General features: G+C 37.8%; 1 protein-coding gene across 3 annotated transcripts; it reads left to right on the top strand.

The window, feature by feature from the left end:
• Positions 1-1,869: 1,869 nt before the first annotated feature.
• On the top strand, positions 1,870-13,278 carry ncam3 (neural cell adhesion molecule 3). 3 transcript variants are annotated; one of them, XM_036558764.1, is made up of 17 exons: positions 1,870-2,110; positions 2,820-2,891; positions 3,501-3,698; positions 4,662-4,799; positions 5,274-5,420; positions 5,589-5,706; positions 6,641-6,795; positions 7,502-7,626; positions 7,808-7,928; positions 8,179-8,346; positions 8,609-8,728; positions 9,282-9,284; positions 9,518-9,645; positions 10,228-10,390; positions 10,657-10,858; positions 11,198-11,317; positions 11,817-13,277. In XM_036558764.1, exons 1-17 carry the CDS (start codon positions 2,032-2,034, stop codon positions 11,860-11,862), a joined length of 2,103 nt encoding a protein of 700 aa, XP_036414657.1. In that variant the 5' UTR covers positions 1,870-2,031; the 3' UTR covers positions 11,863-13,277. The 3 variants fall into 3 exon arrangements, with proteins under 3 accessions (XP_036414657.1, XP_036414659.1, XP_036414658.1); XM_036558766.1 differs by lacking the exon at positions 11,198-11,317 and having other exon boundaries at positions 11,817-13,278; XM_036558765.1 differs by lacking the exon at positions 9,282-9,284.
• The last annotated feature ends 13,369 nt before the right edge of the window (positions 13,279-26,647 follow it).

Below are 26,647 nucleotides of genomic sequence, written 5' to 3'. Positions count from 1 at the left end.
TATATATATATATATATATATATATATATATATATATATATATATATATAATTTCAAATTTTAGTGAACAATTTCTGTTTATTTGCTGAGTTTAACATACCAGAAAAAATAAAACATACAGCTTAAAATGTATAATATATATATATATATATATATATATATATATATATATATATATATATATATATATATATATATTAAAATGTACTAAAACCTTAGACTTCAGCACATTTTATGTTTTATTTTATTTCCAGTATGTTAAATATTGAACAAATAAACAGTAATTGTAAAGAAAATGTGAGTAAAACAAATATGTTCTTTAATCCCTAGAATCCCCACAAAGCTCTGAATACATATAAACTCACACAATGCCACAAATTACAATGAAAATAAAATTAGTTTTAAAAAGTATATGGGAAAATAAGGATCATTTTCACACATACATTTGTTTGCCTCTTTGTGTTTAATTGTCTTCTGGGTAATAGCTAACATTCACTCTGTGGAAAAAAAAATAGACTAAGCCCAAAATACTAATGGTTTATATTGAAGATTTTGGCCTGGTCAGAGTCCAGATTAAAACCCTATGGAAAATATTTGGTCTCACATGAAACTGAAAAATCCATGACAAATATGTGACATAAGGACCAGTAGTAACCCCACTCTCAACTGCACAACTTCCTAAATTATACTCAGTTTACTTCTCCTTAAAAGCACTCATATCATGGAAAACTAACACTTTTCAAATCATGTTTAGTTTCTTTTATAAGTGAAAATAAGTTAACACGTCCTCTACAGCACGTTCCGACCCTTGTCCTGGAGTAAACCCTGTTCTGCACATGTTTGCATTTTCCTGCTGTACATCAACCCCACTCAGAGAGTCAAGTCAAGTTAGGTCAAGTCAAGTCAAGTGGTCTTTATTGTCATTCCACAGCGTAGCTTCTATGCATCGGAATGAAATGAGGTTCTATAGGCCTCGTTGGTGCAACACATGATAGCAGAACATTACACAGGACTACATAAAGTGAAATGAGTGCTGAACATACAATAAACACAGCAGATAATAAATATAAAGGACAGTAAATACTAGGCAGGACCACAAAATAGTTCATATGATTAGGCATCATATATGTGTATATACACATATATGCATGAATTGGCATCAAGTAGCATGTTAGTAATGAAGGAACAAGTGTAAACATTATCATTGTAAACTGTATAGAAATATTGTATAATAGCAGATTCAAATAGTTTGAAAGTGAAGGCATGCAGTGATGGTAAGACTGTGATCAGTCCATGGTGAACGTTGGAAAGGGTCTAGATTAGTCCAGGAATATGTTGGGGGCCATCAGTTGTCCGCTGTTGTGGTGGTGGTGGTGGTGGAACGGACACTCTGGTACCTTCTGTCAGATGGCAGCAGGGTGAGGAGTCCATAAGAGAGGGCTTGTTAATGAGCTGATAAGTTGGATCAGGTGTGCTGGGAACAGGGAAAACTGTGCAGGGCAGGGGTTACTCTAGGGCCAGGGTTCTAAAGCACTGCTCCACATTGAACAACCTCAAATCACTACACATTACAGGGAAAACTGATGAATTTTAGGAAGAAATGTACAAAGTACATGGGAATCAGCAATCAAGGAGCCTGTATTGCGTCTTCAGAGATGAGCCCCTTAATAAAGCAGATGACAGTATGATAAATTATCTCCTTCTATCAACTCTCAAGAGACAGTCAACCTCCTTCCATCCGGTGTTCTGGAGAGGAGTGGTGGGAGTGAGTGTGGGAGGGGGGTACATTCGGCGCCTGTGAGGGCAGGGCAGCTTTTGGGACCCTGCTCGTCGGTGGATAATTTGAATAAAAGATCAGGAGGTGGGAGTGTTGGCTGGGGAACAGCGAAGATTTTACTGATAAAGTGGTTCCTGTCTGTCTCTGTCTTCAGCCTCCTCGTAGAGTATAAAGCCTGCAGCCCACCGCAGCTGCCAGTGGGTATCGTGCGCATTTATACAGCAGGTGTTCAGAGTTTAACAACTGTGGAAGATATGACTCTTACAGCAATGGCTGCATCTCTCTTCAGACTGAGACTCTTCGCCCTCTTCTTTCTGTATTCAGGACTAGCAGGTAAGAATGATTGCTTTCTGAATGTATTATAATAATAATAAAAACAATAATAATATTAAAAAAATAACTTTATTTATGTAGCACTTTTTATACATAATATAAACGTTTATTGAAAAGGTTATTGGCAGGGACAATAAAACAAAAGTGGCATAACACTCAAATAAAATGTTATTGTATGAATTTATATAATAATAACACACAATTTTATATCAGTGTTATCAAAAGGTACAGTTTTCCCATATGGTGGAAAGCATTTTGCTTTTATAAAATCCAAGTATTAATAAGGATAATGTCCCTATTAAGAGGTACAAACCTTAGATATTATCAGATTATCATCTTGCTTAATTTGCTTGTATTGTATTTCACTTTACATGCATCTCACTGTAGATATCTCTGACTGAGAGGAGGTCTGAGCTACTATACAGGAAGAAATAGTGCATTGTAAAGGAAGTCCACTACTGCCAAGGGTCATTCACTCTTTTCCTGGTCGCCTGTCTTTTATCTGCTTTTAGTCTCTTGGAGCTATTTCTGGTCTTGTTCTGTCTCTCACTTAACAATAGAGGGCTTATGAATGCTTAAGCGTAATAATAACTGTTAAAGACATGCTGTCTCTCTCAGTGTGTGTTCTCTCTCTGCGTTTCTTTCTGTCCTCTCAGTCTCATTGTTCCTAGCGAGGAGCGAATAATAAAATGCTCTTTTCTTTTTTCAGATGCTAAAATAGAGATCATCACCAGTGAGACGGACATCAAGGTCGGAACTGAACATTTATTACTGTGCAAAGGTTAGTCAGCTGTTCTCTTTTTTTCTGATGTATATATAATATGTACTCTTACAAATATACAAATAAAGGGTTCATGCCAGAGAGAACATGTTTGGCTGCCTAAAGAAACTTTAAGCAGCTCTTTAAAAGGGAATTTCACTGACATTTCAAAACTTCTGCATAATTCAGTCGTTGAGATGTAAACAAAGTAAAGTAAACTCTTCAGACGTCTGGTTCCTATCACCATCACTGTGAATGATTCTGAGGTTTCTCTAGAACAACATTTTCATATCAAATCACTCTAAATGACTTTGTTTACATCCTGACTATTTAATTATGCAAAAAGTCTGAAAAATCTGTGGAATTCATCAGTGAATAACTATTTTAGTGTGCAAGATGTGCAAATGTGAAGAAAGTTTTCAAGGTTAAAGAGTCACAGCATAATGTAAATGTTGTATGCCAGTTAATAGTCTTTCCTAGTCCAAGCTAAACATTCCAGAACTTCCAAAACAAACCTGCAGCACTCTTAGTAAGAAATTCATACAACATTTAGAAGGCACATAAAGGAATTATGATGTTCTGTTGTATCTTTATTTCATGTGGTATTTTCTTTATCCTTATAACTTCTAGCTGGTAAAGAGGCAGATATTATTTGGCAGAAGGATGGGGAGGACGTGGACGAAGATCGCCATGTAGTGGAGAAAGTAGATGAAACTTCGAGTAAACTGTACTTGAAGAAGGTTGACCTAACAGACAGTGGAACGTACACATGCAATTGTGACTATGAAACTCACACTGACAAGGCATCCATCAAAATCCTTGTCTACGGTAAGACACCTTGTGTTTCGTAAATCTAATATTCATACTGTGTGAGAAAGTGCTGTCAACATTTATAACTGTGTTACCAGTGCTGTTATTTTGTAAAGAACCATTTTTAATACATATAAATCAATTATTTTGTTTGTTTCCTTGCTGAGCCTGTACTTGCTCTTATGGAGGTAGAGGAAAAAAAACAGCATCATGTCAGATATCAACTTACTATCTGGAAATAATGACTCATTTTCTCAAAATATTGATTTTCTTGAAATATTTACTTAATATCTCAAAATGACTTATTTTCTCAAGATTTTGAGATGTAAAAATAACAAGTTTGTATTTATTTATTTTGCAATAATAAGTCATTATTACAAGATACTAAACACTAAGTTGTGATTTTGTCTTTATTTTGACCTCATGAGTCATTATTTTGAGAAAATAAGTCATTCAAGACATACTAAGTGTACTGTAACAAAAAAAGTCAATATTCTGACCTAGTCAGCATTTAAAAAAAATTGTCAGTGATTTTATTGGTATCTATGATCTGGTTAGACGATCACAGGTATATATATATATATATTTTTATATATATACATATGTATTTTTTTATATATACACACACACACACACATATATATATATATATATATATACAGTTTTTGTAGTAACCATCCAATACCTGGCTGGGCTTATCAATATATATTGATAAGCCCAGCCAGGTATTGGATGGTTACTACAAAAACTGTATTTGCTTCAAGGAACCCGATCTGGTAGATATACAATCACAATTTATTGTATCAATGTTTATTCAAATGTTGGTGGTTTTGTGAGAAATGTATACATCAATTTGGTTCTAGATGTCATTTTGCCAGGTGCTATGAGACTTTAGCACAGTTCCATGCATCTACAGCTTTGTAAGTGATTCCAAGAAGCCCTTTGATTCACATTTGCTTTTCATTGCTCTTTCATTGTCAGAGGACCCAAACTTTGGCAAGACAAAGACATACCATGAGTTTTTGGTGAACCAGACAGTGCATGTCCCATGTGTGGTCACTGGGAAGCCTGATGTGGAGATCAACTGGTATCGGGATGGTCACCTTTTGAGCAATGACGGTAGGACCCTCGGTACAGGCTATCCATGTGGTACGGGAGTCTCCTCGCCTTCCTCATTCTCTGTGATGCCTGCAGCTGGCAGAGCGGAGGGGTGGCGATGGTGGACGACAATGGTTATGGGGCGGGAGGTCACCGGCTCATGTCATGACCCAATTTGTTGCCAAATTGAGGGATGTTTCTGGCCAGCGGCTGGACAACATCTTCACAGCTCTGTCCATTTGATCAAATATCTCATCCGTCTAACACTCAGAGTGAGAGAATACTAACTCCAAAAATTTGACCCAGTTTCTCATCTGTCTAACAATGAGAGTGAGAGAATACTAACTCCGAAAAAGCTGCACTGCCCCATGTCACGAAATGCCACCATTGACAACCTAAGTAGTGCATGTGCTTTATAAGCCTTCATTTCATTGTAATGAAAAAAAGAAGGTAGTGGTCAACAGTGATGACTCCCTCACTCCTTCTTTTCCACAGGCAGTGGTCATCTCACAGTTCTGCCGAATAGGAATCTGCAAATTACGAACATTCGTAAGAGTGATCATGGAACCTACACCTGTGTGGCGAACATAAAAGATCGACCGACCATAAAGAAGGTGCTGGACATCTCTGTTGCTGTAAACGGTAAGGTGTGAGAGTTTTTACACTGTACAGAGACATGGCTCAATAAGAAGCTAAACCAAGAGCGACAGGCTGCTCTAGAACTCATTGATCATGTCAGGATCTGGTGAAAGATAAATGTTGCAAAGAGTTATTCTCCTAACTGTTTCCTCCACTTTCTTGCTCCTCTAGTTCCACCGACCGTGATGATTCGCAGTGAGCGGACAAATGTTCATGCGGGACCAGACACAAATGTGACAGTAATCTGCCTGGTTTCAGGATATCCGCAACCAACCATTATCTGGACAGTGTAAGTACTTTCATATAGTAGCACACCGATTACTGTGCAAAACTCACAGACCACCCTTCACTTCCTTTAGTTATAGTCAAATTGACCATTATGCACAAGTTATTTACCAACATGAAAAACAGAAAATGACTAAAACAACTAAGTAGAATATCCAGTATTTTTTAGTATTGAGTGTGTCCACATGGCCTTCATGACAGCTTCTATTCTCCAAAGACACTCACTTTTTAGTTTTTCAAAGAAATCTGCAGGGATATTTTTCCACACCTCCAAAGTTCAGTCTTAGAAGTTGGTTGCACTTTCTGATTCTCACAATCCAAATAACCCCAAACTCATGCAGTGAAATTGAGCTCTGGACTCTGGGGTGGACAGTCCATTGTTCTGAAAACACCACTAGCTTCTTGTTTAACAACTCTATGAGTTGTCTTCTCACAAAGGAGAGACTGACAGAAACACCTGTGGATTTTTCCAAATCTGAAGCAAGAGTGGAGCTTAATTTCTCCTCTCTCTCAAAATGAAAAAGCTTTAATTATTGTTTATCTGATAATTAGAGTTTTGGTGGTCTACTAGCTTGTGCACATTTGTGAGGAGGCCCATTTTCTCTTAATTTTTAATTTATTTTTTGAACTCCGGTTTTGAAAACTCCATTTGTTTCCACGTATTTGCCTTTGACTTTCTTCTTTCCTAGCCAAGTGGATTATCTTATCTTTAACCTTCTCAGAAATATGTCCTTAAAAATAAATAAAATGTACTAAATGGCCGTTTTAAAAGGAAATTAAATAAATGAAGGGTGGTCTCTGACTTTTGCACAGTATTGTATCTCTTTTTTGTAAGTAGACACCAGTAACCATGATTCATTTAGCAGCATTAATCAGTTAGCATTTTCACATTGTGCAGTTATGGGTTTGATTAAACTTGTATCTATCTTCCCTCTCAGGCCTTCTACCTCAGATTCCTCTCGCTACATATACAACTCAGACAAGAGTGAGCTCATCATCCCAGCTGTGGCCAGAAGTGACTTTGGAGAATACGCCTGCACGGCTTCCAATAAGCTTGGAGATGACAGTGCAGCGTTCATACTGGACGTCTCAGGTGAGAAATCGTTTGGCTGTTAAACTAAGCAAGGAGGCTGAAACCACATGTATAATCCTCTTTCCTTAAAAAGAAAAACAGTGAGCTAAGCTAGAGTTCCTGCATGGTTGGTATGGATCGCTTGGGTCTTACAGTAACAGTATCACCTATTTTGGCACCAAGAAAGTAAACTGATATGGGAAGCTGATACCATAGCCTGAGTAGTGCTTTGTGCCCATTTCCATTTCCTTTTTTTTCTGATGTTGACAACCACAAATCAATTCTTACATCAAAAGTTTACTGCAGAGATAAACAGAGATATCATGGAAAATTTGGTGCAGTGTAAGCAAATATTTCCATTTGGCCTTACTAGAAACTTTTATTCTTTTAATCCAACTTCAATGGTTTAGAGCAGCTTCTAGATTTCCTCTACATTTTTATCCTTTCTGTCTGTGCCGTCATTCACCATTTGTCCATTATTTTTAGCATTTGGTGGCCCTTTTAAATAGACCTTTTTTTCTGATCCTGTAGTAAAACCTCCTTTAATCAAGTCAGGTAGTCAAATAGTTCCTCAAAGGTCATTTCTTGTGAAAACATATCACTGTTAACTTCTTTATCTTGGGTTTAAGGGATCACATAGTTGTTCAGTGTATCACCTTGTTTAGGGAGCATGATGGTTGTTCTGCAGTTTGTTAACTTTGTAATGGGGGTTGCTGATTGTTCTCAGAACGCCCATCAGTGATCTTGAGCCAGGAGGAGATGGCAGTGAAGCTTGGAGGGTCCGTGTCTGTGTCCTGCAATGCCACAGGACACCCTTCACCCACCATTGAGTGGCTCAACCCTGAGGGCAAGGTAGGAAACTGAGTTTTTGTTTAAAGGACCAACTGTCCTGCATGGCTGCATATAATGATTATGTTCTACAATATTATATATATATATATATATATATATATATATATATATATATATATATATATATATATATATATATTACATTCTTGTTTCTTATTGTGTTTCTTGTGCTGGTCTGCAGAAAATAGAAGGATCAGAGTCTGAGCTCAATATCGAGAATGTGAAGCCCTCTGATGGCGGTGTCTACTCCTGCAAAGCCCACAACAAGGCAGGCAGCACCACAAAGGATTTCAGGCTAATAAGTAAGAGCTGGGAACCACTGTATTTATAATTAGATACACAGTATCCTACAGTTACCAAGCTATAATATAAATGATTTAAGGTTTGCTTATCATCAGGGAAATTATTAATTTCTAGAAAAGGGAAATATATATTTTTTTGCAATAACCCACAAAATAGTCAACACAGCAGAGCACTAAATTGTGTGAGTTCATAATCAAATGTATATCTTAAGTTTGTTTATCTTCATCAATTTTTCGCCCTCATCTCCAGCTGCACCTGCAGTGCCCATCTATTTCACTGTTTCACCTGGACCCACATCAGCCCACATCACCCTGCACGCTCCCATTATAGATGGAGGGTCTCCCATCACCAAGTTTGTCATCCAGTGGAGAAAACAACCACAAGATGAGTGGAGTCAGATTGCCATCCCTTCTTCTGGTAATTTACTCACCATTGGCACAATATTTAGCATCTTCAGTACAGAATCAGAGTGGTTTTATTTTTTACTTTGTTGTTGTTGTGTTGCGTTTTTTCATGGATAGCTACCATATCTTATCATACTAATTCCTACATTCAGGCACCAACACTGTTGAGACATAGCCCTAGCGAGTAAACAAGCGAATTACAATGCTTTAAATTATTGTACACATGCGGGGCTCTTACATGATGAGATTTTGACAGATATTGTTTGAATCTCTAGAATCGCTGGTAGTCACATCTCTGGCTCCATACACTGAGTATTCTGTGCGCTTTGCTGCCAAAAGCGAACACTTTATTGGTGGCTTGTCTGCTGAGAAGAAGATCCGCACCCAGGCCAGACGTAAGTGTCACTGAAACTCTTTTGCCTTCATCCTCCCATTCCATCTTATCTGCTAACACTTGTGGTAGATGTGATCTGGGGCTTGTTTTTCAAAAGATTTCCAAATTTTGGCTTCTGTATTTGCCTGGATCTTTGAAATAGCCAATGAAATATTCTGACATTGGAGCAGGTTTAACTTTTTTCAGGTCTCCAAAAGACTAGAATAGTAGAAAAGCATGATTAAACATGCTAATGTGGTTAGTGAACCATATATGATTATATGTATATACACACACAATATGATCATTGACTATATGTGTATATATATATATATATATATATATATATATATATATATACATTTGATACAGAATGTGATGTTTTTACATTCTTATCATGTGTACGTATCTCATTGCTCATCCATTGTCTCTATAATTTGCCTCTTCCATCCATCACTCATCTAACTGACCAATGACCATACATGACCTCACCTGCCTGCTGATGACCTTTCACCCTGCATTATGAATCTGCTTCTGATGACGTCCTCGCCATTCCTTTATCCTCACCATCACAGAGGGTAAATCAGTAGGCCTGTCAATTCATTAAATAGACATAACATATACTATGTATTGGGTAGCTTTAAACTGCTGTGAAGTACAACATATATTTTGTCATTCCTTGTAATTGATGGTATAACAATGAATGAAGCCTGTTAGCAACCAGCAGTATTGTGCACATTTCTAGCCACCAAATTCTTGTTGTCATTAATTTTGTCGTGTTTTTGCTCTTCTGTCTCTTCACTTTCTGCAGGGGAGCCGGACAAGCCTGTGCTGTCTTCTACTGATGGCAAGTTAGAGGGAAACTCCTACTCCATCCCAATCAAACAGCTGGACGATGGAGGACATCCCATTCAACATTTCTTAGTGCGCTACAGGATGGTCAGTTGTTAAACTGAATAATTTTACCTTTGTCATTTTTCATCAAAAACAACTAGCAGTTTCTCTCTGTAGTTGGGGTACTTGTATAAAATCCATGTATTTTGGCTCAGGGATTTTGTGACTCTACCTTGGGGTCTCTACCACTCACCATTGCCATAAAATAAATCAGAATACAAGAAATTAAAATTAAGAACTCATTGTTTGCTTTTCAAGCTTATCTAGCTATAACAGTGATTGCATGTAAGTCATAAAAGTAACATTAGATATAAAATATCAATATAAAATTCTCCACAAAACTACACATAATCTAGGACAAACCTCCATTTATGTATGTATATATACAGCACTTTCTAATTTTAGTTATTTATTTAATTTGCAATCACGCCCCCTGGTGGCCAGGATCCTGAGCTGCAGCCCCTAAAGCCCATTAGTTTCTGCCTCTTGAGGAGGTTTAGACCAAAAAGCTACTTGTGCCCGGCTCCATAAACTTTCATGCTTTTTCAAACTTTTCAAACCTGTTTTGGTAAACTAGCTAAGAGGAACACTTTTTCAGAATTAACATCATCTGTTTCACTTTGACAGGAAAAGGAGGGTGAGAACTGGATAGAAAAGGAAATGCCTGCCAGCTCCACTAAGATTCAGCTACAGAATCTTCAGTACAACTCAGACTACCAGATGGAGGTCTTGGCATTTAACATTAATGGCTCTTCTAGCCCAGCCAAACTCAATTTCACCATTCCACAGGGTAAGGTTCACTAGACTACCGCAATCATAAGCATGTGTTCACTGATAATTCATTGACTCTTACACATATCTAACAGTATGGGAACACTGACATCGGAATTGTGGCTATTGTCAACCTTCAATACTTTCCATGTACATATTTGCCAATGCTGATACTGTGATGACAATACATAAACATTTATTGGGACTAGTTAAATCTGGATTGCACCTGCATTTTTGCATTAACTATTTCTTTAACAAACATGTATGTGCTCAACTCTCTTGCAGCCGTGAGTAAGCCTAGCTTGGGTAAAGGTGGAGTGGCTGGAATTGTCATAATCGTCTTCCTGGTGCTGCTGGTGGCAGTGGATGCGTTCTGTTGCTATACAAACCACTGTGGCCTGCTCAACTTCCTGGCCAGAAAACTGTTTGGCCACAAGTTGTCTGAGGCTAAGAGCTTGGAGGAAGGGGTGATCAACAATGCTGCTGTGTAAGCAATCTTGTCCTTTTATTCTATTCGAATTTCATTAAAACTTCACATCTTTTTTTGTGATGAACAGATGGATAATGTGTTTTTTTGCTCTTTTAAGTTGAATAATGACTGAGTTTTAATGAACACCTCTTTGTTTGTTTGCTGAATGTACTGAAACTGGCAACTGCTCTCTTCATGTGCTCCATGGAAGGCCTATTGGTTTATGGGGAAAACAAAGAATACAGACAGCAGAAAGTGTTTATGAAAGAGGGGACCTTTTATGATATAAGAGTGACCCTTTACTGTGAGCTGGCCTGCCTTGGCTGAGTCTCTGTGTCTGTGTATGCTTTGATCCAGAGACATGAAAGGGCTAGAGAAACCGAGGGGTAGCATCCCAAAACTACAGGCACAAAAGAGGGAGACGAACGGGGTACATTCGGAGGTCACGTGCGACAAAGCTCCCCTCACCAAATTCGAGTAGGTCCTCTTTTCAGAAGGGTGGATGCAGACTAGAACTGCCATCCACAAAAAATGGCACTCAGGAACTCAGGATGTGACAGCCTGAACCCTGTTAGAGTCTCAGCAGCTCTGTCAGCCATTTTTTGCTCCCCATCTTACTGCAGTCATTGTAGTTCAAAATTGTGATTGTGATTGTGATCAGAACCTGAAACATATCACAAACATGTCATTGCTGTCATGTCAAAACCTTATAACTCTGTAGCTGCCCTATACATTGTGGACATTTCATGATGAATGAACTTATAGGAATGGTCTTAACTCACAGTATACAAATGATGTTATATTAATGTACATTACAGTTAAGAATGATTTTTCTTTACCATTTTGGATATACAAGGTTTTCTTAAGACAGCGACTTTACATTGACATTGACATTCTCTGTAGTTTTTTAACATAATCAGAACATGATATATAAGTATTTCAGCCTGAATAATCATTATATATTCCCTTCTTTCAGGAAACCGCCCGTCAACGGTGACTCGTCCAACGAAGCACGACTTTGAAGGCTTTACTTCATTGCATTTTTAGAGGAAACACAACTCAAAACTCAAAACAATGGCCCAAGGAACATAGGTTTCTAGACAACCGATGCCAAGAAGTAGCTCTAGAACGTAAGAGGTATTTGTCTGTATAATAGCAAATCATCTTCTGGACAACAGATGCTAAGGTGTAGCTCAAGAAAGTAGGAGGTATGTGTCTGTATAATAGCAAATCATCTTGAGACAGAGATGGATAACCACAGTTGTATGTAATGCCAAGCCCAAGTATGTAATGCCAAGCCCACAGTTGGTGCAGATAAGGAAGGCACTGTTACTTCAAATCCAAAATGGGATTAAAATGGAGTGGATTGTGAGTTTAAGAAAGCAGCTAACTGTTTCTACAGTACCTAATTAATAATATTGTTCACTGTTAAAGCAACAATGCATAATGAATTGACCCTGACTAAGCCCCACCCCCTTGCTTCATCTGACAAGCTTTCAAGTTTGTTAACTTGCAAGGATAGACTATTAACCTGTGAATGTTTTAGTAATAATTAGATGAAAATACATCCAAAATATTAGTAAGGAGTACATAAAAAAGGTCTCCTATAGAAAGGCTACATAATGCAGATCAGTGTAGATGATTTTAAAGATAACGTATTGTGTTTGCCCCAGCGTTCTCTAGGTGTTCATAGCTGTTAATAAATACTAATTTATTTTCATTATTTGAAGTGTACATTGAAGTAACCATTGTTTGTACCATTGTTGTACCATGTGATCATTTTAAAGTTCTGAAAGCTTGTCAGAGACGCCCACACCACCTAGTTACAGTTTCTAAGCTGCGATTGGATGATCTGTATTAAGGGGAGGGGTTTGATGCTCGTTCAGAGGCCGTGCATTACGCTGCTTTTCTCTGATATGCTGTACATACTGCATGTAGTTTTTCAAAAACTACAATTTGTTTGGCTTTGTAAATTTCAGCATGCTGTATTGTGGAATTATTATGGGAGTATACTAACTCATGCATTATTACTGCTAATTTATTGTACATTTAATATATGCTTATAATATTAACAGCAACAGATCTTGAATGTTTTATTGCAGTTCTGTGCAAATGAACTATTTCTTTTTTTTAGCTTCAGCTACTGAAGAACATGTCTTTATTTGAAACTGCTGAAATTGTTTTTTTATTGTTCATTTCTGGCTGAAGGCAGATTGTTAATAGGAACTTACAAGTGGATGTACAAACATATTTGTATAATTCAGGCTTCAGAATGCACTGTATATTTTTGTACATACATATTTTGTCATTCTTTTTTATGCACTGTAACATATTTTATAAAAGCATTGTGGACGGTGTGAAATTTATATATTTACAGTTATGTTGTCAATTTGATATTAAAACAAATCTTTTGTGTATAAATTTGAGTTTGTCACAGAAAGTTATTCCGTCTCTCATGTTGCTATGTTATGTGTTCTTACAATGTTGTGGACTAGAGGTGTCCAGTCTTATCCACAAAGGGCTGGTGTGGCTCTAGGTTTTCATTCCAACCAAGCAGATGTATGCACGACCAGTTGTTTGAAGACTGATCAATTGATTAAGTAGAAAACCTGCAGCCAGATAAGATTGGACACCCCTGGTGTAGACCACCAAGATGTCTTCCTACCTAGTTCAGGTCGGTCTGCAAACAGGGACTTTCAAAAAGATTTTTATTGGTTTCATTCTGTTGCTCTATTTATCCTTAAATAAGAAGCCTGAGTGGCCTAAAAATTAGATATGCCAATTGAAAAACTTGCTCTGAAAGAAATGTATTATACAAATTTGCCAAGTAATGTTTTTATTAGTTCTGTCAACTAACCTGTCTAAAATGGCTGGTTGGAATCGTAGCTCTGCGAAGGTCAGCTGAGGCTCAACAGTGTCTGAATCGTGAGGCCCAGCAAGGTTGCTATAAATCTCCTCTGAGACAGTGGCTTCTGGCATCTAACTGGAAGTCAATGGTGAAATGATTTCAATACAACGTTAAAAAAAAGAAACATTCAAAACAGTGTATTGAAATGATGCACATTATGTTCCGAATATTCCATTATAAACTCTGTCACAGCTTTTCCTGCTAAAAAAAAAAAAATAGAGATACGAAATAGAGATATAAAGTTTTTGTATGTATGACAGTGACAATATGTTGTGTTTTGGATGCTGGTCAGCAGTGTTAATGGGGACCTATTATGCATTTCTGGTTTTCCTTTTTGTAGTGCATTAGATAGCTTTTTGTGGATGTAAAAGGTCTGCCAAGTTATAAAGCCCAAAATATATGCCAGAGGGAGTAACTCCCTCCTAAAGAAACCACTTTTCTCAGCTGCCTGAAATGCCTCATTGGAATTCCAGCCCTTTTCTCTGTTAAAAGGTGACGTCAGTTCGTAACGCAGTCCTTATTGCCCGCCAATCGGCAAGCTCGGCACATCCTCTCATAGTGGAGGCCGGGAGTTTGTTCAGTCTTGTAACAATGTCGAGAAAATGCTGACCTGACTTGAACTCTGGCTCAAAAAGAAATGGCAGAACCAATGCTGTCTAGCCACAGCTGCTCAGAAGAGAAGGGTCTGTCTGCTAGTGAGAGCCAAGTCGTACTTAAGAGCCGTTCTTTATATTGTTGTGCCCAAATTCTGAGGCAATCTGAAAAAAGAATATGTAAATATATTTATCTGGGTTTATTTGTTCGAAAAAGATAGAATAAATACAAATACACAAAAATTTTGTCAGTGTGTTTTCCAAACTTCTACTCAAGGAGGTCCAGAGTTTACAGCTACATTCACTACCGTACATGAGGCGCCGTTATGAAGTCTGACAGCTGGACTTCAAAAGCTCTTAAAATATAACAGCGGTGTTAAAATGGTTTATGCTGTTCTGTGTTCAGGAAATGATTGTATTATTTTGTATTAAAAATGTTTAAGCATTTATAAACTATGGTTTTGCTCAAATGCTCCATATTAACCCATTCATTTTGAACTCACTCTGGAGCGCTCTCTAGTGTTTGAGAAACCCGGAAGACATTACAGAGTGGTAAGGCCCTCTTACCGAGCGTTTCAGAGAAAGGGTGAATAGAGATGTACAGTATGACAAAAATAATGTGTTTTTGGAACATTGAAGCAAGTAGAGCCCAAAAAAACTATTAACTTTGAAAATTAGCATAATAAGTCCCCTTTAGGAATCCAAGCGTAATTTCAAGTGGCTTGCTTGTTATTCTTTGCTTAATCGTCAAACTCTTTATCTATGTGAAACGCTTTAACCCTGTTAGCTTTGCAGCAACTTTAATAAGTGAATGAAGTAAGTTAGCTAGTCCAGCCAAAGCCTAGTAGAGCAGCAAGGACAGCTGATGGGCCTTCATTCCTCTTATGTGGCTCTCATCCATTTGTTGAAATAATTTAGTACAATTTATGTAAAACCAACCCTGGAGAGGTGGTGTCTGGCACATCTTGGTGATTTCCCACCAGATGATGACACTGTTAATTGCCAGGTTTTTTATTTGAGCAGGGAAATCACCATTGTACTGGCCCTCCATGACTAGAATTAATTCCCCTGTTCTAATGCACAGTCAAGGCCTTGCTGTCTATTTCTACTTGAAACCTTTCCTCGTCTCCAAAACTGTTCTTTTATGTCGTGTTCTTGGTGTTCATTACCTTGTTTAATAATATATTTTAAGCTGTCAGCTCCTGTGGTAGAAATGAACATTGACCAATCAAAAATATACATTTTTCCTGTGAAACAGATTAAGTATTCACGATGTTGCCTCAGGGCCACAAACCAATTTTTCTTGAGTTACCATGACATGAGACATATTTAACTACAATGAAATGGGTAATAATGAACAGAGGAGTATAAATAACCCAACAGAAAACGTACACTTGGTCACATTATCTCCTGGCAGGCATTTTAATCTCCTTTCTGGCATGGTGCACTTGTGGAAGACACCCGTTTTCCTCAAAAAAGCAAATTTTAATGATTTTTATGTGTAAAAAATGAAACATTACTTCACAATGTTCTATTCTGATTACATGCTTCTTTTAAAAATAGTATAAAATGGTATTGCGGCCATTTTTAAGCATGTTTATTATAAACGTCTAAACTTTGAGAGCCCTCTAAGGGTCTCTGTACAGCCATTCTACATCATACATCATACTGTTAGCAGTAATGAACACACGTTTTGATCATTTGAAGAAGCTTTAACATTTATATATCTGAGAAATTCCATATTCATTTTCAAACATTACCAGGGAAACCCACTGTAAAATTACAGTTTACATTAGTGGTAAGGAAGCATATTTCATCTGTTTAAAATGCATGATTTTTAATTTGCTGTGCTCTGTACTTTTATTGGATATTAGAAAAAGTCACATTTCCAATTATGTAGTATCTCTGCTGTCCACTAGCTGTCAGTGTTTCCCATTCTTCCACTATAATACACAGGGTTCTCCACAATCCTAGTTAGGAACCACTGCTTTAGGCAAATTCATCCTAGGTTGCTAACTGTTATCTGCTTGGGACTGTATTGTTGATCAGATGTTGTCAAAAACTAAAAAATTAAAAGTAAGATAATGAACAACTTTACTTGTAAACTCGGTAGACATCCAGTGCATTGGCTGGACTTCTGTCCTGGGGTGTTGTTCTGCGTTTGACAGGTGAAAAACCCACCAACCTGTGCTGTAAATGACACTCATGTAAATGAAAAACATTGTTTTATGTCTAGATCTGCTGTCCTTTCACATGGGTTATGGGATTAGATCGAAGTGGACTGTGGCAAGGAGTTTACCTTACCTTATTTGTTCAGGAAATGGTTGCAGGCTGTCGGCTTTACCTGCAGAGGGCACCTTTCGTCCAGACATCGTCTACCAGGGTACTATACTTTCTAAGAACCTGAGGATTTGAGAGAGAGATGTTGACTTCACAGTACAGTATATGTGCATTTTGCAGTGTGGGCTCTCCTGTTTTCTAGTTCAGCCTTTTTGACTGTGAAAAAACTGTGAAAGTTTCACAGTTACTGGATCATAACATCACATGCAGCTGATCTTCAAGATAAAACGTAATAGATTATATTAGATCTACACTCTAAATAGACTCTTGAAATCTAATTTAAACCTAATTCTAACCTTAACTCGAACCCAAAACCCTAAACCTAACTTTTACCAGATTTTGTAAATAATCTATATGGCACTGTCAAAACAAAGTGTGATGCATACCGATCCATTGTTATCATACTTTGCATTATGTTTTTCAAATTCTTGTAAAGAGGTTTTTTTCTGAAACTTCTGAAATCTTTTTTTCCAAATGCAGAACCATGTAATCGAGAGAATGTGGGTCAATGTCAACAGAGTGAACTTCACTCTAAAGGCAGCTGGTGGACAAAGAGGACCTGAATATGGAGGACAATAAAGTCAAGTACTGCATGCCTAACCTTACTTGCAGAATGGCCCAGCTTGGTCTTGGTAGGGTAGTTGACGCATGGAATGGCCACATAATCTCAGGTAAGTATGTCTGTGTCGGAGGATTTGTTAATGACCATTAAGACTTGCCAGTTTACCTACCTTGCACCTACATTTTTACATCCACATATGTATATAGGTGCACTTTGTAGGTTTATAATTACTGACTGTAGCCCATCTGATGCTGCACAATTCATCAGCCCAACAGGACTGTGTGCATTTATGGTAAGGGACCACAATAGGACCACCGCTGACCATATTATTTTGATTGTGGACCATTCTCAACATAGCGGTGACTTGAACATGGTCATTTGTATTGCACTAGTACAAGTATATTGAACGGGCTTTGCAGATGTTTTTATTCTCCTCAAGGTCTGTGATGGTCCCTTTGCATTGATGGATAGGTTAAAGAGGGGCTGATGAATTGTGCAGCTAGTTACTACTTAGTACAAAATGTGCCTACACATGGTAGGTGTTTCTTATAAAATGGCCAAAACAACTACAAGGTAAGTGTATCTTGTGAAGTAGTGACTAGTCTTCAACCCCCTCCTCCCCAAAACAATCCACTTTTTGGATTTTAGAACCACAGTGATTTTAGAACCACTGCTTCAAAGGCCAAAGGAAACACAGAAACGTGTAACAGTTGTATATTTAAGTTGTTTTAACTTTTAGTTTTTTTGCTTTTTGGTCATCATATCATGTTTTTTTTATTTGGCGAGGGTACAGTAAATGAACTATTTTCAAATTTTGTTATACTGTACTCATGATATTTACATTGTAGTTGAAGAATTTCCCTAATTTCATGATTACTGAACCTAAATTGGGTAAAGAAGAAATTAGGTAGTAAGGCTTAGATTCGTAAAACATAAACATTAGTTAACTCTTCAAGGTCAACAAATACTGATGAACTTGTTTTTAATCCTGCTTCTGGTGGCCCACAGCACTGCATGGTTTAAAGCAGGGGTGCACATATCTGGTCCTGGAGGGCTGGTGTCCAGCACAGTTTGCTGATTTACCTGCTCAAGCACACCTGTGTTAATTGGCAGGTTTATCAGGTATGTTTGAGTAAGACAACTAGCAAAGTGTACTGGTGCACCCCTGGTATTCCTTGACGCATCACTCCTGATCCAGCTCGTCCATTGATTATGGCCCTCTTCATGAGCTGGATCAGGTGTGTTTAGGCAGGGAATAGTTAAAACTGTGCAGTGGGTGGCCAGGAGCAGGATTAAAAACACTGCTCTAAATAAGGTATTCTAAAAGATAAATAATGAGTTTTACCTTTTAAAATATGAACTTTATATAACTTTTTGAAGATTTTTTGAATTTTGAATTCGCCTTACATTACAGTATCAAGTTACCTCAGAGCACCATGCTAAACAAATCACCTACAACATTCAGTTGAACTGAACTGAACTCTTTAAACTCCTTGACATCTCAGAAATCATTTACGTTCTTTTGTTAAAACACATAGTTCACTGGTTCAAGAACACAGATGAAGTTAACATGACTCTGATCTTCGCAAGCCTGTTCAATTACCCACTAGTATTTTTCAGGGAGGCTAAGATGGCAGACAGACCTGCAACCTTGTGGAATTTGGTTGTGAGAGACTCTGCTCCGCATTTTTGGAAAGAGGGTTGAGGTATGCCACCACTGCTCCACACACAATTTGCGTCCAATGATGCATCAGGGATGTTCCTATTCCAAGTGATAATATGGAGAGATGCAACTAGACATTGGCAGGAATGTTTATCTACATTTGCAAAAAAACTTCTTTTCATTTTCTGTAGCAGTCCATGAAATTCAGCTTGAAAAACAGCAACTATCTTCCTGGAATTCTGTTTCCAGTATAAAGACCCCAGTAAACATATTGACATAAAAACTGAAGTGTTAACTTATGGTATAGTAGATTAATCAAAAACTTTTTTTTTTGCCTTTTTTTTGCCTTTTTAATCAGGTGTTAAATTTCTTTTTGTACCTCCCAGAGAATCCAAGATCTCATTTCCATTTGCATCTGTGAGTAAAACTGGTTGCTCTGTGCTAAGGGCCTCTTTAACTTTATCCACCATGTGTAAGACAGTGGCTTCATGTTTGAGAAACCGGACAACCAAGACTCAGATTCGAGCTAGTCTACCAGCCCTTATTTCACCAATATGAATAAATCTGTAATAGAATAACTTAGTTGATTTGTAATTATTGTAATTAAATTTATAATTCATAGATTTTGGAAAAGGTAAGAGATACAAATACACCTTAACATAATGCATGCATGCAAATATTCTGCATAAAAAAGGCTCAAAACAGAGTGATGGTAGTGTGGGTTCTGTTCAGTGTCTTCCCCTTGCACCTCATAATATCTACGGCTGACAAGGTCAAGAGAACCGAAAAGTCCATTACTACCAGGAAATATGACAACGCTTGTGTCATCAGTTATATACCAAGTGTGACTGTTCACCCAAGAGAAAAGCACATTAATGATGTTGGATAGCCAGCTAAACGTGGTTTGCATGCAAAGTTATTCTATAGATGCAAAGTTATTCTATAGATTGTGACGATGCTTCGCCGAACTCCTTGAGGAGACACAAAACACCACCTATAAGATAAGCCCCGCCCCTGTATAACCTGAGCCGAACCATTCCACTCCACAGTGATGTTACTATCCCACAACAGTGGGTTACAACAAGGGTAAGTACAAACATGATCTAAAAGCAATCAACATCACAAGATCTTAGTAAGTTATGTTACCTCACCGTAGAAGTACTTAAAATACAGTGCGCACATTGATTAACCTGTATCTTTCTGATAGGTTATAGGTTGCAGATACTACCCCCCCCCCATTGAGCTGGCCGTGGGCCCTCCGGCGCACTCATGAGTGAGCTCAGTCTGCTCTGCCTCCCTTTTAGCACCTCTGCTCTCTGCTAGGGAACAGCAACAGGTAAGTATTACAGGTAAGTATAACAGGTAGGTATTACACTCACACTCACAGTCTCACTGGTGATGGGCATATCTTCCTCTTTAAAGGTTAATCTTTTACTTCATCTTTTGTACTTCATAAAATAAGTAAAGGAATCCATTTTAATTGGACAATATAGCTGACTAGTTTCCTAAATAACTGGCAATGACAATCAGTTACAGACGGCGCCCCTACCCCAACGCCTGCCACTCCACTGGTTGACTTTCAGGGTTAGCCCAATTAAGCGAAAGGATAAACAGAGAAACAAAACATTGACTGATTTTCTGCTAAGGACCTGCTGGCATGAGTGCGTGTTTAGCGTTTTTTTTGTTTGCAGCTGTTTCAACATCTCCAGCTAACATGGCTTAGCGTTTTAGTTGTAGTTATTTTCACCTGTCCATCGATTTGTCACTCTATAGACGTTAGCTGACGTAATTGTACTTTGATAGCTGTGAAGGAACTTTTCCACTATTTTTCCACTTTTTCCTTTATTTAGTTTGGACTCACACATTATGGTGTGTTTGGTGTTCTCCAACCATTCTGGACACGTCCTCAAATTCCAATCTTGGCAACTATGACAAAGATAAAGTGACACACCTTGCTGTGGTGAGCTGAAGTGATACGAACCCCAGCGTCTCTGAGGTAAATAACTGTCTGTAAGGCAATAGCAGAACTTGTTTCACATGAATCATGAACATCTTCGTCCCCTTACAAAACTGGTTGAACTTTCCCTTCCTGATCATCGCTACTTTAATCTCGCCTGCTTGAATGCTAATGTTAATGAGCAGTCTCATTACCCATAAAGAAGTAAATATGTTTTTTCTCTCTGAAACTTGGCAACAACCCAGTGACTACTTACATTTATACATGCTGACTCCCCCAGGTTACAGTTATTTTTCGAAACTCAGATAACAAAGGAAGAGAGGATGGTCTGGCTGTGGTCCATACTGTAGTGGGTAACACCTATGCCCCTTACGCAAGTATAGGAATGCCCTAAATACTGCTTTGCTCCATCATAAATGGTGCTAAATCTAGGCCGAAAACACTCTTTAGGACTGTTAACAGACCCTCCATCCTCCTGTATCAGCATGTCCCAACACAGCTGAGCTGTCAGGCTTTTTCCCTTTTTTTTGAAAATAAAATAAATGAGATCTACTGTTTCTTTGTTTCTACTTCTCAATCACTCTTCTCTGCTATTTTCCTACTTCAGGCAGAAAAGTAACTAGTTTCACACCAGTCGACTCCTTTTTTGTCACTGAACCCATCATTAGGTCTGATCCTTCGTTCCTGTCAGCTTGACTCTGGCTCTACCCCTCAACTTAAGGCATGTTCATCTAGAATTAATACTCCAACTGCCATAGTAATAAATTCATATCTCCTTTCTCCATTGCCTTTAAAACTGCTGCACTTATTCCTGTACTTAAGAAATCTGAGCTGGATCCAACTTCACAGACCCATCTCAATCTTATGATCCCTATTTATACTTATGTATACTTATTTACTCTTTTTATATATACGTGTGTGTGTGTGTGTATATATATATATATATATATATATATATATATCAAACTAAATGTAATCATTGCATATACCACCACAACTCTGTTTCCTCCATTGAGGTCAATTTACAAAAACGATTAACTAGTAATGCAACAGTGGATGACCAGATTCAAGAATAAAAGTCACCAAATAATGAAAATGTAATTCACAGAAAATGTTGACACTAAACAAACATTTGAAATAGTCTGAAGAAATATATACATGGTCAGCACTGAACTATTAAAGTATTAAAAATCCTCACCTGTTCCAATGAACTGCATCAGGATGCATAAATTGAACAAATATATCTGTTTTACAACCATTTTAACACTGTTGTCTCGTCTGAGATACCGTTAGCGTCTCTTCTTATGACGGACTGAACATATTTACACAAACAAGGTCATTAAACAAGGTCTTTTTGAAAAATGTTTTTAAATAATTGTATTAATGAGAGTTTCTTCAGAACTGTGTAGCAGTTACAGTAATTTAAAACACACACACACATACATTATATATATATATATATATATATATGAAGAAAATTACGCAGGAAAATGAATTGCTGATGCAAGCTTTTAATAACAAGAAAAAGAAAGGTTACAGATGAATCATGCAAAGAAATAAACAGATTAATTGCAGTAGCTGAGATAATTGGTCAAACTGGTTTGATGCTGCCTAAAGATAAACAATTAATTTGCAAATAAAATGATTACATTTTTTCATCAGAGTTGACTGACAGTAGGATTCAGACTCCCTCTTCAATTTGTTTGATCAGATCTGCAAAACAGTAAACACAGCAATAATATTCATGAGTTATCATACTCCAAACGATAATCGTTTATTTTATATTAATGAAACCACTTCTTACCATTTCTGCTGGAGAAAGGCTCTGAGGAACGTCTTATTCAAGCTGTGGGAGTAAAAGAGAAAGAAGAAAAGAGAATCAAAGTATTAACATTAAACAGAAGTATGATGGCACATCTAAGTAAGCTGTGAACACTGTATGCAGGCTTGGCATGCTGTTGTTATTTATGACATTAAGTAAACAGTCAATGAATACAGATGCAGTCATGCTAGAAAAGTTTCATTGCCCAAGAGTGGACAACGAAAAACCCTCTAGCGAGCCTTTTTTTTTTTTACTGTAGCATATTTTTTAGGTAATTATTGGATTACAGCATTATTATTGAATAAAATACTAATATTACAAGTGATTCCAAACTTTTGAAAGGTACTGTATATAATTCTTGCTTAAATTAGCACTTTTTCCATAGTGGCTCTTCAGTGCTGCTGTACGAAGTGCCGCCCCTTCAGAGGTCAGTGTAGCCTAAGTAGTTGTGCTTTTTTGGGCAAAATATCTTTTTCTTTTGAAGTGTTTGACTTAAGTCAGCGAACAGAAATTCAGAATGCGGATGTCACTTACGACATTTAGTAATCTGCTTCCACTGCGCTGAGACTTCTGTTTTAGCCAGCATGCAGGAGTTGACATAACTGTTAAGGGCTTTGCAGTACATCCCACGGTTTCCGTGAGTGAGACATGCATAGAAGAGACAGTCGGTTGGAAACTGGGCCAGCATGACTGTCTTGTTGCACTTAGCGAAGGGCCCTGTTTTGTCTACAAGCACACCACAGTATTCGGGGCCACGGTAGCGCTGCTTCTCTTGCTCAGTGCAGGCTGGGAAGTGCCAGCATGTGCGGTCGTTGTCGGGAACACTCCAGGATGCAGCCCACTGTACAACGTCCAGCACAGGAACGCCGGCTGGCGTGACAAAGTCATCGCTGCGGTTGTTGCTATAGGTTCCGCACATGCCCACCAGGTTTTTGTAGTAGCTGCTGGGAACTGTCACCTTGAAAAACTCACCCCAGTTAAAGGTGACCTCCAGGCCAAAGTCTGTCTTCAGGGTTCCAAAGATACCTGACTTAGTTATCGTGATTTTGCCAGAGTCCAGATTCACAGGGAGAGGGGATATTTTACCATCAATCTGGAGAGCAGAGAAAGAGGAAATATGGTTTCTGTTATGTTCCACACTGACCACAAGCCCCTAGTGGCTTATGTCCAGCACATCTAGGCAATTTTGAGCTTTCAGGCCAAAATGTTTAGAATATTATACTGCATTATTATCGTTTTTCATTAACATGCTAATGTGTGAACTCGGTAACACCTTAATTGAAGTCTGTGTTGATAAAAACTATGGCTGATATATAATTATTAAGCAGTGGTCACAAACCCTCCTCCTGGATATCCACTTTCCTGCAGAATCTAGTTTAAACTTGCATCTAACGTGCTGAATCATCCACTTACCTGACACTAATGCAGTTGATCCAGCCAATCAAGAACTTCTGAAGAAGTTAATTGACTGGAGCAGGTGTGGAAGACTGTGGTTGGAACTACATTACACAGGAACATAGATCTGTAGGTCCAGGGTTTGTGATCACTGTTATAAAGCAATACTGCAGTATTTATGCATAGCTTAAACCATTAATCGCACAATGACATTACATGTTTTATGAATTAAATGACGTTGTATTGACATAAGGGCCCTTAAAGTGATGGACATTTGTTCTATTTATTACACACTTATAAAGAACTGTTCCCAAGTAATGGAACTTAAAAGGCACAGTTTAGTTAAGAGACCCATTTTTCAGTTCTATGATTTTGTGATAGTTGTCATGATAGTGATAGCTGTCAAAAGTAAATGTACTGTGACATATTACAGTAACTATAGCATTCTAAATTAATTTAATTTAGAATAAGTTAAAGTTAAGTTAATGCAATAGTTAGTTGTTTATATCTTATAACAAGTCTTCTTTGTAGAAACTGTGCTTTTGCTTTTGTGTAAAAAATACACAGAACTGAAAGATGGTGTTCTTAACAAGGCAACTTCAACAATGGAATGATTCTTCATAACACTGTAATAAATAAAGGTCACTTTAGTTTAAGGGTCCTCATGTCAATACAATGTAATCATATGTTATCTTGCGATTACAGTTCATAAATACTGAAGTATTGCTTTTATTCAATGCCTATGCATGTGTTAAATCTTGATGTAGGTAGTCGTTAAGTACAGTTTACAGTACAGTTACTGTAAACTCAGTCCAACAAGTACATTTCTGTAAGCTATAAGGCAGCATTAGCTATACTCACTTTTACTCTGTTACGTTCACCGTGAGTGATGACAATTTCATGAGCTGGGAGCTTTATGATGGCTGACTTCATGTAAGAACCCCGTGCTCCAGAGGCAAGCTGGTTCTTGTTGGTGATGGAGAAAGGTGTGAGGGTTTTGTCTTTACCCGATGTCTTAACCATTACATAGGAGCAGGTGCCCTGGAAAGAAAACAGGCTGCCATCGAACGTCCTATAGTGAGGGTCTCCAACAGCTTGGCATGAGGCCTTAGACTCGGGCGTGCACACCGCCTTATTGTCCTTCTCCACACAGATCTCTCTCTCACGACAGGTTTTCTTGAAACAAGGGTCTGGAACAGGGTAAGACATCAGTTTAGAAACATTCTTGGGTAACACTAACATTTGGACAGTGTTCGAAATGCTACATAACACCTCGTTATGACAACTGACATAAACCTACATACAGTTATAAAAGCTTATTGCAGTAGGTGCTGTCTGTTAGAAAAGCTGCTTTTGAGGCATCGTATGGCACAGCAGTATTTGCCCTATTGTCAGGAAATTGCAAGTTTGATCCCTGTTGATGTTGAGTCATCCATGGCTGGGAGTCCAAGAGAACACAAATGTCCTCGCTTTCTCTGGGTGGGTAGGATGGCCCCTCCTTCTCCCCCCATCCCTCCGCACAATGCTATTCAGCTCAGGCGTCTGTTAGCTGATGTAACAGAACTGGTGTTTTGCTTTTGTCAACTGTTACATAACACTTAGGTCAGGTGATTTTGATGATGTAACATTGCTTAAAGTCAATAATTTAAAACAAAAAAATTATCTATGTTGAATATTAAAGTGTTAAATATTTTTATGTATGATTGTAATTCTCAAGAAGCGTCACTAAACCTCAACACTCATTAAGAATGCAAAGATCTATAAATAAGCACAGTTACATAGTAACACAGTTACTACCCTGCACAGTGTAACTTTAATAATCGGAAAGATTCTGTCCTTCTGGGAACAGTATCTTGATTTCTCTCACTCAGATTTGAGTCTTTATCCTCTAAACTTGCCTCATTGCAGTGTCAGTGAGCCAGAATTGCTGGTGGTTTAGCCTTCTCACTAAGCTAACATTATCCTACTTTTAATTTATAGAAGGGTATAAATTAAAAGTAGATTAAGCTAACAGCGTCACACGCAAAAAAGATTTAAGATTTAAGTCTTTATTTTCTAAATTTGTGTCAGTGAAGCTTCAATGAACCAGAATAAAGCTCCACGGTCTTTAGTAAAGCTGTTAGCCTTCTTCTCTGGTGCTATGAGAATATGAGTTAAAAGTAGCATAAGCCAACATCTTAACTCACAAATACACTTTTGAGTCTCTGAGTCCTCAAAACTTGTGTCAGTGAAGTCTCAGTAAGTCAGAATGAACCTGTGCCGTGGTGTGGGGAAGCCATAGCATGCTACAGCAGCAGAATGCTACTTGCTATTTAAACAGCTGTAAATGCCTTATTTGACAGTTTATTAGATAGACGTGAAATATAAATTGGACACTGCCATAACTTTGAACACCAACATCATTTATTTGTTTTAGCCAAGTGTCCTGGACAACTTAAACCTACAAACAAGTACGTTATAATAGTGCAGGCATTTTCTGTAGCTGTCAGCAAATTTCCTGTCACAACATCGTAATCGTCTCATTAGCTTATTTTAGTATATTTGACCGTAATATGTTCAAGCTAACA

This window comes from Colossoma macropomum, unplaced genomic scaffold (genome assembly GCF_904425465.1).
Source record: "Colossoma macropomum unplaced genomic scaffold, Colossoma_macropomum, whole genome shotgun sequence".
Lineage (NCBI taxonomy): Eukaryota > Metazoa > Chordata > Actinopteri > Characiformes > Serrasalmidae > Colossoma > Colossoma macropomum.
The sequence above is the reverse complement of the archived record's forward strand: the minus strand, read 5'-3'. Positions and strand labels throughout refer to the sequence as shown.